The 18,986-nt window shown below is 36.7% G+C and overlaps 1 protein-coding gene across 7 annotated transcripts in view; it reads left to right on the top strand.

Moving 5' to 3' along the window:
• The window catches only part of CEP41 (centrosomal protein 41), a 45,928-nt gene that overhangs the window by 16,266 nt on the left and 10,676 nt on the right, over positions 1-18,986 (top strand). For 2 of the 7 annotated variants that reach the window (XM_069586981.1, XM_069586978.1), the window contains exons 1-3: positions 9,480-11,173; positions 13,510-13,557; positions 17,781-17,842. In XM_069586981.1, the coding sequence (XP_069443082.1) occupies positions 13,518-13,557; positions 17,781-17,842 (102 nt within the window). In that variant the 5' untranslated portion in view covers positions 9,480-11,173; positions 13,510-13,517. Of the gene's footprint in view, positions 1-9,479; positions 11,174-13,509; positions 13,558-13,645; positions 13,676-13,817; positions 13,882-15,661; positions 15,859-17,780; positions 17,843-18,986 lie in introns of those variants that run through there. The other 5 variants (XM_069586976.1, XM_069586975.1, XM_069586980.1 and 2 more) reach the window with 4 other exon arrangements.

Below are 18,986 nucleotides of genomic sequence, written 5' to 3'. Positions count from 1 at the left end.
TAAGAAAATAAACTGAGATGTTGACTGTTTAAATCTCATTCATTTTCTTTCTCTTTCTCCTAGTCTTCTTCAAAATTATTGTCTTCTGTTATGCATTTTTCCCCATATAAAATGGACTTAAATGTTTTAAATGAGCCTGCTTTGCAGATACTTTCTTGGGACCGTTCTTTCAAACATTTTTGTGCTGTTCAGATATCTGTCCTTGCAAATATCCTGTTTTATGGGAGGAGGTAAAAAATGTTATCTCTGTCTTTGAGGAAGAGGAAGTCTTAGTCCAGAGATTACGTGATTTACTTAAAGTTCAATAAAGGAGACAGAACTAGGATTTGTGTGCAGGATAATAGAAGTCAACTTTGGAGACCTGGCCTGAGTTCCTGTGTACTGTGTCTTTGGCCACATTGTCCCAGTTATTTCCTCCAGCCTCATTTCTTCTACCACCAATGCCCTCAGCTCCTGCATCTCTACCTTTCTCCCCATAATTGCAACTGTGACCCACCCTTCTGGAAAAAGTTATTCTGAGAGGCAAGTACTTTTTATTAAAAATACCATATTTTCTCTGAGAAGTACAGATAATGTTTTAAAGACTGCTTAATGCTTTCTTTTGGAGCCTTCTTAAAATTAAAATTTGTAAGAGCTGAAATGTTTTTCAGCTATATAGATTTATTTATAACATCTTTTTTTTTCCTCCTGGAAATTGAATTGTGTTTTCTGAATGAAAACCCATTTCTTTCTCTTCAGTTCCTCAACTCATAACCAAAGTTTGACTCAATTATGATATCTGAAAATCATTCAGTTTTTTGGAAATTGAGATATTTGTATCTTCTTTTTACAATACAAAGTAATTGCCTATATCCTTTTATATTCTGAGATTTTTTAATCTAGTGTTTTTGTTAATTAAACTTGTTAGTGTTTATACATAGTGTTAGTCACTAAGTTGTATCCAACTCTTTGTGACCCCATGGACAGTAGCCCACCAGGCTCCTCTGTCCATTCTTGCCTGGAATTCTCCAGCAAGAATACTAGAGTGGGTTGCCCTTCCCTTCTCCAGGGGATCTTCCCAACCCAGGGGTTGAACCCAGGTCTCTTGCATTGCAGGTAGATTCTTCACCATCTGGGCTTTTGAGGTCATTGTAGAGTCACATGGAATGGTAAGAAATAAAACAGAGATTCCATATACTTTACCTAGTTTCCTATAGTAACATCTTGCAGAACGATACTGCACTACCCCAACCATGATATTGACATTGATAGAGAGTCTCAATGCAGAACTTTTCTTCCATGACCACAAGGATGCTTCATATCCACTTTCCACCCTCACCTGCTCCTTAACCCCTGGCTCCCACCAATCTGTTCTTCACTTCTATAATTTTGTCATTTCACAGCTTATATATAGATGGAATCATACAGTATATAACTTTGACTGGATTTTTTTCCTCAGGAAGTTCTCTGGAGATTTAACCAGGTTGTTGCACGTATTAGTAGTTCATCCCTTTTTATTCCTGAGTGGTGGCGCAGATGGTAAAGAGCCTCCCTGCAGTGCAGGAGACCCAGGTTCTATCCCTGGGTTGGGAAGATCCTCTGGAGAAGGAAATGGCAACCCACTCCAGTATTCTTGCCTGGAAAATCCCATGGATGGAGGAGCCTGGCAGGTTACAGTCCGTGGGGTCGCAAAGAGTTGGACACGACTAAGCGACTTCACTTCTTAGGAATATTCCATAGTATGGATGCACCATGGGCTTCACAGGTGGCAGAGTGGTACAGAATCCGCCTGCCAGTGCACGCGATGCAGGAGACTCGGGTTCAATCTCCTGGAGGAGGAAATGACAACCCTCTCCAGTATTCTTGCCAGGGAAGTTCCATGGACAGAGGAGCCTGGTGGGCTACTATCCATGGGATTGCAGAGTCATGAGTTTAATCATTTTCCTAGTGAAGGACATTTGAATTGTTTCCCCTTTTTGATTGTTACAAGTAAATGTGCTATAAACACTTGAATACAGATTTTTGTGTGAAAATAAGCCTTCATTTCTCTGGGATTAGTGCCCAGAAGTGCAGTTACTAGGTTGTTTGGCAGTTGCATTCGTAGCATTTTAAGAAACTGCCAAACTGTTTTCCAGAGTGACTGGGCCATTTTACACTCCCATGAGCAGTGTGATCCAGTTTCTCCATATCCTTAGCATTTGTTGGTGTTGCCATTTTTAATTTTAGCCATTCTGATAGATGTGTAGTAGCATATCATTGCCCTTGTGTTTTGCATTTCTCTAATGACTTATGTTGAATATCTCTTTGTGTGCTTATTTGCCGTCTATATATCTGTATTTCATCTTCACTGAAATGTTTGTCTTTTTTGCCTGTGTTCTAATTGTATTGCTTGCTTTTTAGTTGTTGAGTTTTGAGTGTTCTTTATATATCCTAGCTACTAGTCCTTTGTTGGATACATGGTTTGCAAATAGTTTCTGCCAGTCTGTAGCCTGTCGTTTTGATCTTCCTACAGGGTCTTTCAAACAGCAAAAGTTTTTAATGTGGGTAAAGTCCAGGATATCATTATTTCCTTTTATGGATCCTGCTTTTGTTGTCAGGCCTAAGAATGCTTTGCCTAACCTAGATCCCAAGGATTTTCTATCATAATTTTTTCTATAAGTTATGTATTTTAGGTTTATATGTAAGTCCCTGATACATTTTGAGGTAATTTCTGTGTAAGATGTGCAACTTAGATTGAGATTAACTTTTGCTTGCAGATGTCCAATTACTCTACACCATTTGTTTAAAAGGTTGCATTTCTTCCATTGGATTGTATGTTCACCTTTGTCAAAAACCAGTGGGCATGTTTATGTGGATCTATTTCTTGTTTCTGTATTCTGTTCCGTTGATTTTTTTTAAAAAATTAAGTTATTCATTTTACTTTACAATATTATATTGGTTTTGCTATACAATGACTTGAATCCGCCATGGTGTACATGTGTTCCCCATCCTGAACCCCCCTCCCACCTCCTTCCCCATCCATCCCATCCCTCTGGGTCATCCCAGTGCACCAGCCCCAAGCACCTGTATCACGCATCGAACCTGGACTGGCGATTCGTTTCACATATGATAATTCACATGTTTCAATGCCATTCTCCCATATCATCCCGCCCTTGCCCTCTCCCACAGAGTCCAAAAGACTTAATACATCTGTGTCTCTTTTGCTGTCTTGCATACAGGGTTATTGTTACATCTTTCTAAATTCCATATATATGCATTGTATACTGTATTGGTGTTTTTCTTTCTGGCTTACTTCACTCTGTATAATAGGCTCCAGTTTCATCCACCTCACTAGAACTGATTCAAATGTATTCTTCCTAATGGCTGAGTAATACTCCATTGTGTGTATGTACCACAGCTGTCTTATCCATTCATCTGCTGATGGACATCTAGGTTGTTTCCATGTCCCATTGATTTGTGTGTCTATCCCTTTGCCAATAACACAGTCTTGATTACCATAGCTGTATATAGTAAATTGGATATTGGTTAGATGGATTATCCCCACTTTATTTTTCTTTATGAAATTACTTTACTACTCTAATTCCTTTGCCTTTTTCCATGTAAACTGTAGAATAATCTTATTTACACTTTAAAAATATTGATATACATTTGATAGGAATTTCATTCAACCTGTCTTATCAATTTGGGGAAAATTGACATGTTCCTATGTTGAGTCTTACATTCCATTAATATGCTATTTCTCTCCATATACTTGACTCTTTGTTTCTTTCATCAGCATTGTACAGTTTTCTGCATATAAATCCTATACATATTTTGTTGGATTTACAGATAAGTATTTCTCTTTTTCTGAGCAATTTTGAATGGCAATGAGCAATATAATTTTAAAATTATATTTTTAAATTTCTGTGTCCACGTTTTCATTGCTATCATATAGAAATACAGCTTAATTTTGTGTATTTAACTTGTATCCAGAGATGTTGCTAAAAGTACTTATTAGGTAACGGAGGAGTTTTTGGTAGATTCCTTGGGCTTTTCTATATAGACAATCATGTCATCTAAAAAAGGAAAGTTTTATTTCTTCTTTTCCAGTCTACATGTGTTTATTTCCTTTTATTACCTTATTGCACTGAAATGGCAACCCACTCCAGTGTTCTTGCCTAGAGAATCCCAGGGATGGGGGAGCCTGGTGGGCTGCCGTCTATGGGGTCGCACAGGGTCGGACACGACTGAAGCGACTTAGCCACACACACACACACACACACACACACACACACACAGACACGCGCGCGCGCGCGCGTCAGAATTGGCAGAACTATGTTAAATGAGTGATTGGAGCAAACATCCTTATCTTTACCCCAGACTTAGAGGGAAATCATTGTCTTTCATCATTAAGGATAATGTTAGCTGTATCAGGTTGAGGGAGTTTCCTCCTGTTCCTATTTTTCTAAGAGTTTTAACCCCGAATGACAATTGAATTTTATTGAATACTTTTTTACTACCTCAATTGATATAATCATATGTATTTTTTCTTTATCTTGATAATATAGTGGATTACTTTTATTGATTTTTAAATATTGTACTAGTTTTGCATTCATTGAGTAAACCTCACTTAATCATGGTATAATAATTCTTATTATATATTACTGAATTCTATTTATTATTTCATTAAAGATTTTTGTGTCTGTATTCATGAGGGACATTGGTTTGTAGTTTTGGATTGTTTTTTGGATTGTCTTTGTCTGTTTTTAGTATTGTTGTAATACTGGTCTCATAAAATGAGTTGGGAAGTATTCCCTCCTGTTCTGTTCTTCTGGAAGAGATTGTGTATTATTAATGTCAATTCTTTCTTAAATATTTGGTAGAATTCTCCAATAAAACTGTTATGCCTGGAGACTTTTTTGAGTTTTTAAATTTTGAATTTAATTTTTAATAGGTAAGGGGATATTCAAATTGTTTGTTTCATAGTAGATGAGTTGTAGGTTTGTGTTTTTTGAGGAATTAGTACATTTCATCCAAGGTTTCAAATTTATGTGCATAAGAGTTGTTTGTAGCATTTCCTTGTTATCCTTCTGATATCTGTAATGTCTGAAGTGAAGCCTCTCTTTCATTACTGACATTGGTAATTTGTGTCTTTTTTTTCTTCACTACAGATTTATCCATTTTATTGATCTTTTCAAAGAACCAGCTTTTGGTTTCATCAATTTTCTCTGTGTTTTCTGTTTTAAATTTTATTGTTTTTTCTCTTTATGATTTCTTTTCTTCTGCTTGCTTTGGGTTTATTTTGCTCTTGTTTCTAGATTCTTGAGGTAAGCATTCAGATTATTGATTAAAGATTTTTTCTCTTTTTAATGCATATAGTTAGTAATACAAATTTCTCTCAGCACTGATTAATAGCTGTGTCTCAAAAATTTTTATATGTTGAATTTTCATTTTCATTCATTTCAATGTATCTTTTTACCTCTCTTAAAACTTCTTTGATCCATGGATTATTTAGAAGTATGTTATTTAGTTACAAGTATTTGGAGATTTTCCCCTTATCTTTCTGTTAATGACTTCTAGTTTAATACCACTGTGGTTAGAGAATGTACTCTGTATATATTATTTTTTTTAATGTATTGAAACATATACCAAGGGTATATGTTCCATGGGTACTTGAAAAGAGGCATAGTTTTGCTTAGTGAATTCTTTTTTTCATGATATTGTGAGATACCTTCTTTTATCTTTTCCTTTCTAAGTAGAGAGCTTCCTTTAACCATTCTTTAGGATAGGTCTACTGGTAACAAAGTCTCTTAGTTTTCCTTAATGAGAATGTCTTGATTTCTTTTCTTTCCTAAAGGGTATCTTCTCTTCTATATTTTCCTAAAGGGTATCTTCTCTTCTTTCCTAAAGGGCATCTTCTCTTCTATATTTTCCTAAAGGGTATCTTCTCTTCTATTCCAGTTGACAGTTCTTTTCTTCCAGCACTTGAAAAATATTGTGCCACTTTCTTCTGGACACCTGATTTTTTGATGAGAAATCTCCTGTTATTCAAACTGTTTTTCCCATATAGGTCAGGTGTCATTTTTCTGTTGCTGCTTTTGAGATTTCTTTCTTTAGTTTTCAGAAGTCTGACTATGATAACATCTTGCTGTGAATTTCTTTGGAGTAAACGCCAAACAGTATTTCCTTTTATTATAAATCTGAAGTTTATGTTACTTGCCAAATTTGATAGTGTTGGAAGTATTAGTCTTTCAGTCGTGTCTGACTCTGCAACCCCATGGACTGTAGCCTCTGTCCATGGAATTCTCCAGGCAAGAAATACTGCAGTAGATTGCCATTCCCTTCTCCAGATCTCCCCAACCCAGGCATCAAACCTGGGTCTCCCAAATTGCAGGCAGATTCTTTACCGTCTGAGCCACCAGGGACTGAAAACAAATTTGAAAAGGTTTCAGCAGTTATATCTTTGAGTGTGTTTTCAGCCTCTTTCTCCTCCTTTTTGGTACTCTGATAGCATCTCATCATAGCCCAACAAAGATGAAAATCAAGATTCCCCATCTGGCCTTTGTGGGCACGTAAGGGTAAGACATAGCTTTTTTGTGGAATGCAACTGGAATAAGGCAGTTATTATCTGATAGTTTTCTGTCTTGCTGTCCTTTTAGGAATTTTTTCATGTGTTGGTGTTTTTGGATTTCTGGCTTCTTCAGCTCCAAGTTGAGGGTAATGAGACAAAAACCAAACACACACACACCCAGGTAGCTCAACCATTATGTCATTGCTCAGGTCCCAAAGTCCCTAGCCAATCTGCCTTCCTTGCTCCACATATCAGAGTCTTTTTATGTTTGTTTTATATATAATGTCCAGTATTTTTTTTAATTTTAAGTATAGTTGATTTATAATGTCATGTTCGTTTCTAGTGTATAGCAATGACTCAGTTTTATATATATATGTATGTATACATAAAACATATTTTCTTTTTCAGATTCTTTTCCATTATAGGTTATTATAAGCTATTGAATATAGTTGCCTGTGCTATACAGTAGGACCTTGTTTATCTATTTTATATATAGTAATATGTAGCTTCTAATCCCAAACTCTTAATTTACCCCATCCAGGATTTTCTTTTTCTATTCAGTCTTTTTTTCTAACTGGGTATGTTTTCTTAAATTCAGACATAATTTACATACCATAAAATTCAACCTTTACAAATGTACAATTCAGACATTTTTAGAACATTCACAAGGTTGTCAAACCATCAATACTATCTAACTGTAGAAGATTTCTTTGTGTGTGTGTGCATGCGTGCTCAGTCGTGTCCGACTCTTCACAGCCCCATGGAGCCTGCAACTGTAGCCTGCCAGGCTCCTCTGTTCATGAGATTTTCCAGACAAGAATACTGGAGTGGGTTTCTGTTTCCTTCTCCAGGAGAATCTTCCCAACTCAGGGATCAAACCCGTATCTGTTGCATCTCCTGAATTTGCAGGTGGATTCTTTACCACTAGTGCCCCCCGGATATTTCTGTCATCCCATAAAGAAACCCCATACCCAAAGCAGTAATTTCCTATGCCTTACTTTTACCAGTTCCTGGGAATCACTAATCTATGTTTGGTATCTATGACTTTGCCTCTTCTGAATATTTCATAAAAATGCAATCATACAACATGTGACCTTTGTGTACAACTTCTTTCACTTAGCATAATGTTTTCAAGGTTCATCACTGTTCTAGCATGTGTCAATACTTTATTTTAATGCTAAACGATATTCTTTTATATAGCTATTCCTGATGTCTCAGATGGTAAAGAATCCACCTGCTGTGCGGGAGACCTGGGTTTGACCCCTGAGTTGGGAAGATTCCCTGGAGGAGGGCATGGCAGCCCACTCTGGTATTTTTGCCTGGAGAATCCCCATGGACAGAGGAGCCTGGTGCACTACAGTCCATGGGATCACAAAGAGCTGGACACAACTGAGCGACTAAGCACAGCACCGCAGTTGGTGTATCTTCTCATCATTTGATAGATGTTTGGTTTATTTATGTTTTTTGACCATAATGCTGCTAAAACATTAGCATACATGTTTTTGTGTGAACTTGTTTTCAGTTCTCTTGGTTATATATCTAGAAGTTGAATTCTTGGTCAGATGTTAAGTCTGTGGTCAGATGTTAATTTTTTGAGGAACTGCCAAACTGTGTTCCAAAGCAGCTGCACTTTGCATTCCCATCAGCAGTGTAGGAGGGCTCTTTTTTTCTCCACATCCTCAACAATACTTGTTGTTGTCCATCGTTTTGATTATAGTCATCTTTGTGGGTGTGAAGTGGTATTTTCATTGTGGTTTTGATTTGCATTTTCCTAATGAGTAATGATGTTGAGCACCTTTTAATGTGCTTATTGGCAATTATACATCTCCTGTGGAGAGATGGCTATTCATATCCTTGGCCTGTTTTCTTTTTTAAGTTGGGTTATTTTTCTTTTTATTGTTGAGTTACAAGAATTCTGTTATATACCCTGGATAGTAGACCCTTATCTGAAGGATAATTTGCAGATATTTCCTCCTATTTTGTGGGTCATCTGGGGATTTTCTTGTACTTAGCTGGAGGAGTAGAGAAAAGTACATCCTACCTCATCTTCCTGGAAGCAGAAGTCTAGTTTTATAATACCTTTGGAAGGGCCAAAGTATGCTTCATTGCCGGAAACCCAGTGTATTTTAAAGTCAGTATGGAAGAAATGTAATTCTAGTGTTCGATTTTTTGTTTCAGATTTTAAAAATTATGTTAAAGTCAGTTTAAGGGAAAGATTTTCATTTTTTCTATTCATTTTGTGTGTGTGTGACTTACCTTACTTACTGTATATTCAGTACAGCAGCCTGTGGGTTATGAGCCAGGATACGGATCTCTTTAGCCCTCTGGCTAGCCGTCAGGGCCTGAGACAGCCCAAACCTCGGTGTTGTGTCCAAATGTTATCACTTATGTGTGTCTGCCATAAGGTGAAAAGTGTGAGGAATCCTGGCTGTGAAAACACCAGACTGACTTTAAAGGTCAAGTAAGAGTAAGGAATTCCTGTCTGAGGTATGATTTTAAGCTCTGCAGTCAGAGCAGTAGAAATAGGCACAGGAACAAATGAGCATTTCTTATTTCTAGGCTAAATAGATGGGTCTTTAATCTTTTCTTACCAAACAGTGAGCAACTCAGAGTTAATCCCGAGAAATCAAGAATTTTGTGGCATCTCCAATCTTCACCCAAATCGCCTTCTACTGAGTTCTTCAAAGCCAGATATCTTCTTCCTGGGTAAAGATAATATTTTATTTCTGTCCTTCTGGCGCTACGTCTCTTATAAATTCAAACACCATTGTATAGCCATGGCTAGAAATATCAGAATTATTTTGAACTTCAAATATTTCTTTTGTTCCATAGGTGCCTGAGTGTATCTTCCCAGCTCCCCAGCACTGCCAGACTGTGCCCGGAATGGATTATGCTTGCGATGAAATCCCTGCCGGCACTTTGTTCGGTCACCACCGCAGGGTCCTTGTGTATTCTCAAGCACCCTCTCTGGCTTCCTGCTCTGTAGCCCTGCAGGCTGATTAAGGGACAATTTCCAAACCACAGGGCTCTTCCTTTGTTAGCCTCCTGAACGCTTTCATTTCTGGCATTATTCTCTCATTTCAATCTATATTCAATCTAATTTCAAATTTCTTTAGCTCTCTAAAAGTCCATAGACTATCTCCACTCAGTCTTTTCTAGCTATTTTTAATTTTTTAAAAATTCATCTTACTTTTCTTATCTCCATACAAACTAGTCATTTTCTTTTTTTCTTCTTAGTCTTTACTTTTCCTGAATATCTGCTAATAGCCTTGATCCTAAGCACTGAAACTCATTACAGACTAGGTACTCTTCATCTTTACTTGGTATTTAATTCTGTTTCTTATGCCAAAGGAAGAAATGTATGTGAAAGCCTTTTACAAACCAGAAAGCACTATGCACTCGTGTAACTTATTGAGATTAACAAAGGACCTCTGTGCCTCTTTTCACGCTTTCTGCTCCTTCCGAGCCAAAAGAACTTCTCCATAGAGGAGGGAAATATTGAAGAAAAATAAAGCAGTGGAATTGTCTCTTAGCAACTGAGTTCCTGCCTTATAAATCTTAACCACTTTAGATTACTGCTGCTCAAAATCACTTGCTTTTCTTACTGGCTCAGTACAAATAAGGTTATTACATTATAGGAAAACAAAGGAAAAACTCTAATGAATGAACCCCTCAGTTCGTTGATTATGCTGTATCTTTGCTTAGCAATATCAATATAGTTGAGTTGTCTCTTTCTCTTGATTCCACTTGTAAAACCTTTTTATATATCTTTTTTTTGCAACTTAAATTATAAACTAAGTAGAGGCTAAATATCACCGTATACATTTCTATTACCTGAGTCCTGAAACAATATAGGTCATTTAAGTAGTGTGTAACATATATGTACTGTATATAAATAAAGTTGTGTATAGCTTAGAGAAAATCAGGCATCCAAAAACTCAAAGCAAATTGGGGTATGATTATTTACATTATAATATGATCCATTATAAGGATTCTTCAGCCAGTAGATCTCATAGTATTTCTCATTTAGCAAGTATTTTTGAGTGCCTCCAACCCTAGACAGTGGAAAGGATGAAGATATTCTGTGCATGTGTGCATCTGTCTATGTGTGTGTAAATAGTTATTTGGGGCTTTCAGTATAATAAGATAGATAAGACTTACACACAAATAAGGCAGTACAATGATAAATGCCTTGTGAGTGGTAAGCTGAGTGCTGTAGAAGTTCAGAGGAGGGAAAGGTCACTTCCAGCTGGGTGAGCTATTATGATTATGTGGGCAAGGTGACATGTTAGAGAGCCAAAGACTCACAGAGAGTTTGTCAAGTTTAGTAATTAAGGCAAGATTGAAGAGGTAGGTAAGACGTTGGCGCCTTCAGTAGTACAGCAAGGAGTTTAAACTTCAGTCAGCAAGCAGTGGGGAGCCACTGACTTTCTTTTTTAATCAAAGTCTTGTCTAGGAAAATTTATCTGGCAGTAATGTGTAATTTCAATTAAAAAATTATTCTGTTGATAGTCTTTTAGCCTCCTTACTTTTGTATAAAATAAAAATGTGTTTATAAATAAGTCAATTATAGAATTGATTCATTTGTATTCTTTTTAAAAGGTAGTCAAAAAGCTGTTTTCAGATGAAATTAGATCCAGTAAGGTGAGCTGCTTAGTTAAGATACAAGCAGTACATGAAGTGGGGTAAAAATACTACTTTTCATATTTTCTAAAATCATTTTTAGGGATTTCTTTTGTGTTGGTTAGTCATTTCTCCAATTGAAGCAATGCAGAAATCTTCCATTTTCTTTTATTTCCCCCCTACAGGAGAGAATGAATAGCCATAATGAAAAAAGCTTCTTATCAATAGCACTCTTAGATTTATTCCTAATTTTGCCAAGTATTTGTACACCTCTGCAAAAGACTTTGCTTCTCTGTCTTCTCCTTTAGTGGAAAAAATAATCAGTAGGAATGAAAACATACCTCACAGGGTCATTGTGAGGCTCTGCTGGTACAAAGATGAAGTGCTGTGTAAATATTCTGAAAATGTTGTTAACTGACTGAGAAATGGATTTTAGACACATTGTTAGTAGAAACTGCTATAGACTGGAAATGCAGTGTTTTAATAATAGAGACTATATGATAAGGTTGGCTATTGTTTCCCATGCATAGCATGCCTCAGGGAATTTGAGAGCATGAAATGGTTCCCACCTGCTACTATGAAGAAAGTAACACTTCCTACATATTTACCTCACAGTGAAATCATGTTTTTAAAACAGCACAGCTAGAGAATCAGTGTGTCTCTACGAGCCATGTTAGAAACCAGGAGGTTGGGAATACTAATCTCGACTTAGTTACTAACTTGCTCTCTCCGGACAAGTCAGTGGACATTTTGTACCTCAATTTTTCGACAATTCTGGAAGGAGACCTGAAGCTTCTCCAGCAAAAAGAAACTAACTGCCACATCAACAGCCTGGCACTGTAATGGGCCCAGGAACGTGCTCCTATAAAGTCGTTTAAGAATAAGACTGTGGGACAGTGAAGAGCATGCCATTTGCCCTGTCTTCTAACCTAAGTACTGACCAGTTGGGTTCCTGCCCAAGTGCGGACTTGCACAGGAGAGGCTGTGAATCTGGGAAGGATTCACGGTTTCCACTGTGGAGATCTGGTCAACATCTCAGGTTCATTCCAGCCTGAAGAACCTAGAAAAGATTATATTTGATTCCAGCCTTGGTCTTTGGTCCTTTCTGGATCTCTTCTGAGGTGTTCTCAGTGTCTGTCTTGAGAAGCCTCAGGCCTTCTGAGCAGCCCTACTACTGTCACGTCTCTCTGAGCTTTTGGAAGGATACAGTCTGGGTTCAGGACTACACTGAATCAGTCCTGCTCTTCGGTTCTGATCTGGGGACTGTGTGTTGTCAGATGAAAAAAGAATATTCTAACTCAGTGAAATTTTATTCCATGATGGTATAGATTTAGTAATAACAAGTGATATAAGTTGTTTTTTGAAAATGTGCTTTGGGTTTCAGAGAAATAATTTTCTTTCTCTGCTTGTCACCTACACATGAAGAAAAGTTCAGAACAGTGCTTATACCATTAATCGGAAGCATTTCTTTTACCCAAAGTTTGTGACTGAAACTGACTAGTTGCTCTCAAGGCTTAAAAGTTAGGAGCACAGTTTTAGAAATGAAAAATTATTTTTAATGTTTTCCTTTTTTTTTTGCTATACATGTGAGGTGCCAGATAGAGCTTGCTGTGCTGAATTGAATCAAATTGAAGCATGCTCGGTAAAAAAATAATAGCCCCTGGCTTGAGAACCAGACTTTAGTTCATTCGGAAACCATAAGGATCCTGGCCCAGTTTTAATGCATGAAAACTCTCCAAACCACCTTGGCTAGAACCTAGTGTTATAGAACCAGGCCATAAAACATGAGGGTGGAGGACTCCCCACAGTGCTGAGGATCTGCTGTGATTTCTCAGCAAATCAAATCCATGGTGAATACTGGTATACAGACTGTGTGGTCTAGTTCAGACTGCAGTATCAGCATGAATAGTGGAAGACCAAGTTCAGGGAAGAGAAGGAAACCACAAAGATTCAGTGAAGAGGAAAGGGTTACTTGGCTGGGCACAGCAGCTCATTTTAGACATTCAGAGGTTGTTGTTTCTTTCTCTTCTTCTGCACACCTTCCCCACGAAAAAAGCTTATGGGGCAAATAAATGGAGGATGAAAGGCTTAACTCGGAAAGAAAAGAAATTACATAAAGTGATCATTTGTAGTGCCTGTGGGGACTTCTTAATGTTTATTGGGTGTGCACCTCAGCTTAACACATTTGACCAAAACATTTCCCTGGATTCCTTATCTTTTAATAATGCCGTATAATCCTAAAGACTATTTACTATGTCTGATCCATTTGTCTACTGCAGTTCTGTAAAAACAGGATGGGAAGGCTCAGACGTCATTTTCTTCCATTAAAAGCATATTTAAAATCCTTCTCTTTTTAGGTAACAGTATGACTAAGTACATTGAGAAGCTAGAAGAGATCAAAAAAAGTGAGTAACGCTATTTATGGTGTGGGGTAATGGAACCCTATAGTGGCTCTGTAAGTTGGTTATTAACAATCCTAACCATACTCTACAGGTGACTCGCATACAAAGCTATGGGAGTCAGGTGAGCACGGCAGATGCCTTGAAGGATGTGGGAAACACTGTACCATCGGGTCAGCTGCTGAGGTTGTGGTCTTTGGGTCTGAGTTCTGCCCGCCTTAAATCCCATGGGAGATAATAACGTTGGACTATGAAATAATCTCTAGTTAAGCAGTGAGAACCCCAGCTTCTAGCTTCATTGTACTGCAGTCTTTATAATCTGTATTCAAGGTACTTAATCTTTCCTATTTTCTTATTTTCTCTGTACCTGAGATAGGAGTAATAATATCTTATTTCATAGCATTCTTTTTAGTATAAATTCGACAGTATTCATGAAAGACTTAGAGGTGTGAGAAAGAGCTTATTCTTAAAGTGGTGTTATGCATTATAAATTCATTGCAGTCAGCTTTCTTTTAATTAAAAATCATATTTCATGCACATCCTTTTAAAAAACTAATCTTCGGCAAAGATATGCTTCTAGTCACTGAGTGCACTGCACTTGCACAAAATCATAATTTTTCAATCTGTGTCCAAAACAGATGTAAAATGTACACATCATGGCCAGAATCAGAGAAGCAGGGACATCTGTTTTCTAAGATGGATTTGCTCATAGCTTCAGTAGGAGAACCCAGTGTTAGGGCAGTATTGAGCTAATGGCGGCAGAGAGGCGCTCTGACTGGTAGCAGTTCAAGACCTGGCTCTGGTAGAATATACCTTCTGGGAAGAAAATATTACAAATCCAGAATTCACCAGAACTTTTGTTTTTGCATATCATTTTAATTTAAATGATAATGTTCCTGTTCCTTTTGAATTGCTGCAGTATTGAGAAACCCCAGACAATAGACGTGGACTCAGGAGCAGCTCCATGCTGAATCTCTTTTTCGCTACATTCAGCTATAACGACTGATGCTATAGACATTTGTTTTTTAATGTGTAATGTCACAGTATCCTTTTTTCTTATATATTTTATACTTTATACATTTATGCTATATATTTAAAATGTTATGTATCTGTAAAATATTCCACTTTACATATATACATATGTGTATATTAAATTTTTAAACTATGAAAAAAATCTTGTTTACTCACCTAAACTTTATTGTTGTCATCCTTAATTCATTCACTGTGAGCAAAATTCAACTGGCCTGCTTCTGTTCTGGTTTGTAGCCTTTTTCACCTCCTAAGCATAGGTAGCCGAGTGTAAACTGACCCATCCACACCAAAATTTGCCCCATATAAAAATTGTCCCATTCCACCCAGCTTGCTGAAACCCTGTTTAAAATATTCCTCATTAAAGCACAATGTGGTTTCTGGGATATATAAACTTTAAATGGAACTTATCTCCCAAAAGAAATACCTGTGGGTTAGAGTCCTTGAAAATGCGTACTTCACCTTCCCTCTTCAGAGGTTGTGGGCTTCCTTTTAGTAAGACAGGAGGTCCCACTCACCTTGTTTCACACACTTTGTGCTGATACTCCAGCTAGAATTACTTCAGGTTCTGGTTTGGGATCTACATCTTGGAAAATATTCCCTTTTCTTTTCCCATCTTCTGTTGTAGGTATTCTTTTGGGTCAGAAGGAGGAGAATGTTGCCTTGTTCTGTGACACCCTAAACCCATCTCTTTCCTCAGATTACCTTAGATGCCATGTCTTTCTGTGAAATCACAAACCTTGTCCTGTTCCTTTGATTTGTCTTCCACTGTGAGCCCACTTCCCTTTGCTAATAACGCGATTTAACAGAACCCTGAAAACGCAGAATTCCTTTGTGATCTGAATATTCTTTCAACTCTGCCTGGGGAAAATAGACACCCTGTGTCTATTGACCATTCACAAAGCCCATTCTTGGCTTCTGGTGGTTAGATGACACTGGTTGGACCCGGTGTGAAGCGTCCTAGATAGTTAGGTCTCTGTCCTTCCAGTAACTCGAGAGAGACACACTTAGACTCCAGACTTACCGGAGAAGCAAAACTTGATAACATTTCTGAAACTAGGATTGTTTGTCTCCATTATAGAGTCCGGGAGAAGCTACAGTAGCAGAAGCTCCATTCTTAAAGCTCTGTTCGCCCTTGCAAGGACAGACTGACAGAGCTTTCCAAGTTATCCTTTTTATAAAATTTAAGACTTGCTGTAAAACGTCTAGCTTAATCTTTTATCTGAGTAATAATGTCAGAAAGTCCTCATGATGGCTGTCCTTCTAAACCAGAACCAGGTATGTAGAGTTCAGATTCAAATGTGCAGTGCAATTTCTAGTGCTTATGAGAGGATGCTGGAAATGCCGATCATTAGAAAACAGCAGTGGCTGTTTTCTTATTTAAGGTGATTTCTATTTAAAGAGGATTTTAATGTGTGTATTTTGTACATAGAATGTGAAGAACTAGAGTAGTATTTCCAACTATGTTAACTATACCAAAAGAATAGCAATGGATAAATGCCACAGTGCAAACTACTTTGAAAGCTATTGACTATTTTCTTTGGCTGACTTATTGCCATTTTGATTTACATAAATGACTTTGGGTGGGCAAGTTGGTGGCAACTGAGAGAAATACTGTAGTTGAGTTGCACTTTCTAAAGCTTCTGCTCAGCTTATTCGGGTCTGCATCCTGATGTGTTTTAGAAGCTACTTTGCGTCTAGGTTTGTTATCTTGTATCTAGAAGAAACTGTTTTAAGAATTTCCTGGAAGAAAGATCAATTTTTAGCCAAATTGCTATCTTTAGGACATTTTAGAACAGAGAAGCTTTAGTTCCTCGTCAGAAAGAGTCTTGAGGTACTTAGAGAAGGCATGTTTTTAAGATAATATCATTTCCCAACTCTGAGCTTCAAGGTGTTTGGTAAATCATGCTCACATTATCCTCCAAAGTAGCTCTCTGGTCTGTGCTGGTTTTTTGAAAAATTCATGGGAATGATTAGTATAACCAAGTAAATAATATTAAGTACCTTTAATCCTTTCCTTGTTAGGATTCTTTGTTTATGAGACTAAAGTAATTATCCAGCTAACCTTTAGTAATTCTGAAATAATGAGGTAGTATTTAAGGAGTCAAGGATGTCAATATATAAACTAGAAGAGTGAAGAGTAGGGGTGGGCAGGAGTTCAATGCTGGAAACTCTTCAGAATTGGCAAGTCTTCTTCAGAAAAGTTTAGGGAGGCCAGCTTTTAACATGCCTCTATGGGACAAATAATAAAGTGAGATTGGCTGTATTTCTTAAAACTGTTTAATATGTGAAGAATTATTAACACAAACAAATGAAAAAGTTTGAGTTATGTCTCAGAATTGTAAAGATAGCACTGAGTAAATATTGATGTTTTCAGTTGATTTTTCTTTTTTTTCTAATTTTGCTTTTAAAAAAACCCACAATACAAGATTTACCATTATAAATCTTTCATTATAAACTTTTCAGTGTACAGTTCACTACTGCTAAGTATATTTACTTTGTTGTACAATAGATCTCCATAACTTTTTCCTGTTGCAAAACTGCAGTAAGTTGATTTTTACTGAAGTAAAGTTGAAGGAAAATTGATATAAGAGATTATCAGGACCAGTCATAAGTTTGTGCCCAGTATTGTACTCCAGGAAAAAAAGGTAGTCCTCTGTTTCTAGCATAATTATTCCTCAGGAATAATTATTCTCTTTCTAGGACAGAGATAAAATAGTAGGGTATAAATGTCTTACCTGCTCTTGACCTAGGGCACTTCAGCTTCTCTGGGTCTCTGTCCTCATTTGTAAAATTAAGATATTTATCCCCTGCTTGTTCTGAGAAGGACTTACAAAAATGTATGCAATACAGTGGGGTCAAAGTAGAGACAGCATAGTAAGGATAACTGTAGACCAATAAAAATAAAGGGAAGAGGTCAAATCGCTGGACCCAAAGAGGTAGCTTAGAGTTTCAGCTGGAGGCTTCTCCTGGCCAGACAAAAATGATACAACACCTGCCACATTTAATTCTGAAGCTATCATGTGGATCAAATGAGGTAATGCAAGGAAATACATGCAAATAACTGGAAAAATATACCATTTTTGGGTACATTTCTTCATGAAGTTTCTTGATGAAGTTTCTTGATGACTAGAAAGAATTAATACCTCCAAGAAAGCAAAATAAACCTGGAAAAATATTTGTCCCGTTCTGCTTTGCAGATTATAGATACAAAAAAGATGAGCTTTTCAAGAGACTGAAAGTAACAACTTTTGCCCAGCTGGTAAGTTTAATGATCTTCCATTGGAATAAAGACTATCTAATTTGTGCTACTTTCTATATTTCTAAATTCAACTCTGAGTAATGTTTGCTGAGGGTTTTCATCTGCTTCTTTATATTTCACCTATGAGAGGGCTAATTGGTATGAAACTTTTTTCTTTGAAAAGAATTTTATACAGTAAAATATAAATTCTACTTTTTAATCATCAAATTTGTAGTTTAAGTTTTACTTTTCCTTGTCAATTTATCTTAATAATAAGAACCTAGAATTCTGGGTTCTTTATTGCTTGGACATATTTCTCTGTGGAAAGCAGGTAATATCCCATCTATGACTGTACTCTTTTTACAAGTCTTTCTGCCATGGGCTATTTTGTTACTTTAGTAAAGTCACTTTCTTCTTTCATTTGAAAATTATGGACAAAATGTCTCTCTGGCCCCCAAACAAGGGTTCCAGTGATGTACAACTCAAGGTGGATGTTAGTCTAATGAGCTAAGTTGTGAAAAGTGATTTATTTATTTTTTAATTTGAATTCTACGTACTATTTTTTAAATGTTTATTGGAGTATAGTTGATTTATAATGTTGTGTTAGTTTCAGGTGTACAGCACAGTGAATCAGTTATTATATGTATATATATTCTTTTTCAGATTCTTTTCTCATATAAGTTATTATAGAATATTGAGTTCCCTGTGCTATACAGTAGGTCCTTGTTAATTATCTATTTTATATATAGTAGTATTTGCATATTAATCACAATCTCCTACTTTATCACTTCCCACAACACAAAAGTACTTTAAAAACGATGTATTGGGTGTACAACATTATAATCAATATAGCCATAATTACATTTATTTCTTCATTGAATAATTGCTAATACAATGCTGTTATGCATTTTTTAAGAAATAGCATGTTATATTGAAACTAGAATATACATGAAGGCAGTTTTAAACTCGTATTTATGTTTCTTGTCCAAAATTATCCTTTTGGTCTTTTAAGTTTATCATGTAATGTTTTAAACAAGTTTTTTCTTCTGGAATAAAGAAAATGTAATTACTGCCGTCAAAGTAAGAAGACCTGAGATTTAGTCTTCAACCTGGGACACTGACAGTTTCTTAAAACAGGAGATCTTTGATGTCTGATATTTCCTCG

This window comes from Ovis canadensis, chromosome 4, assembly GCF_042477335.2.
Source record: "Ovis canadensis isolate MfBH-ARS-UI-01 breed Bighorn chromosome 4, ARS-UI_OviCan_v2, whole genome shotgun sequence".
In the NCBI taxonomy this organism is placed as follows: domain Eukaryota; kingdom Metazoa; phylum Chordata; class Mammalia; order Artiodactyla; family Bovidae; genus Ovis; species Ovis canadensis.
This window is presented reverse-complemented; position numbering and strand designations above follow the sequence as displayed.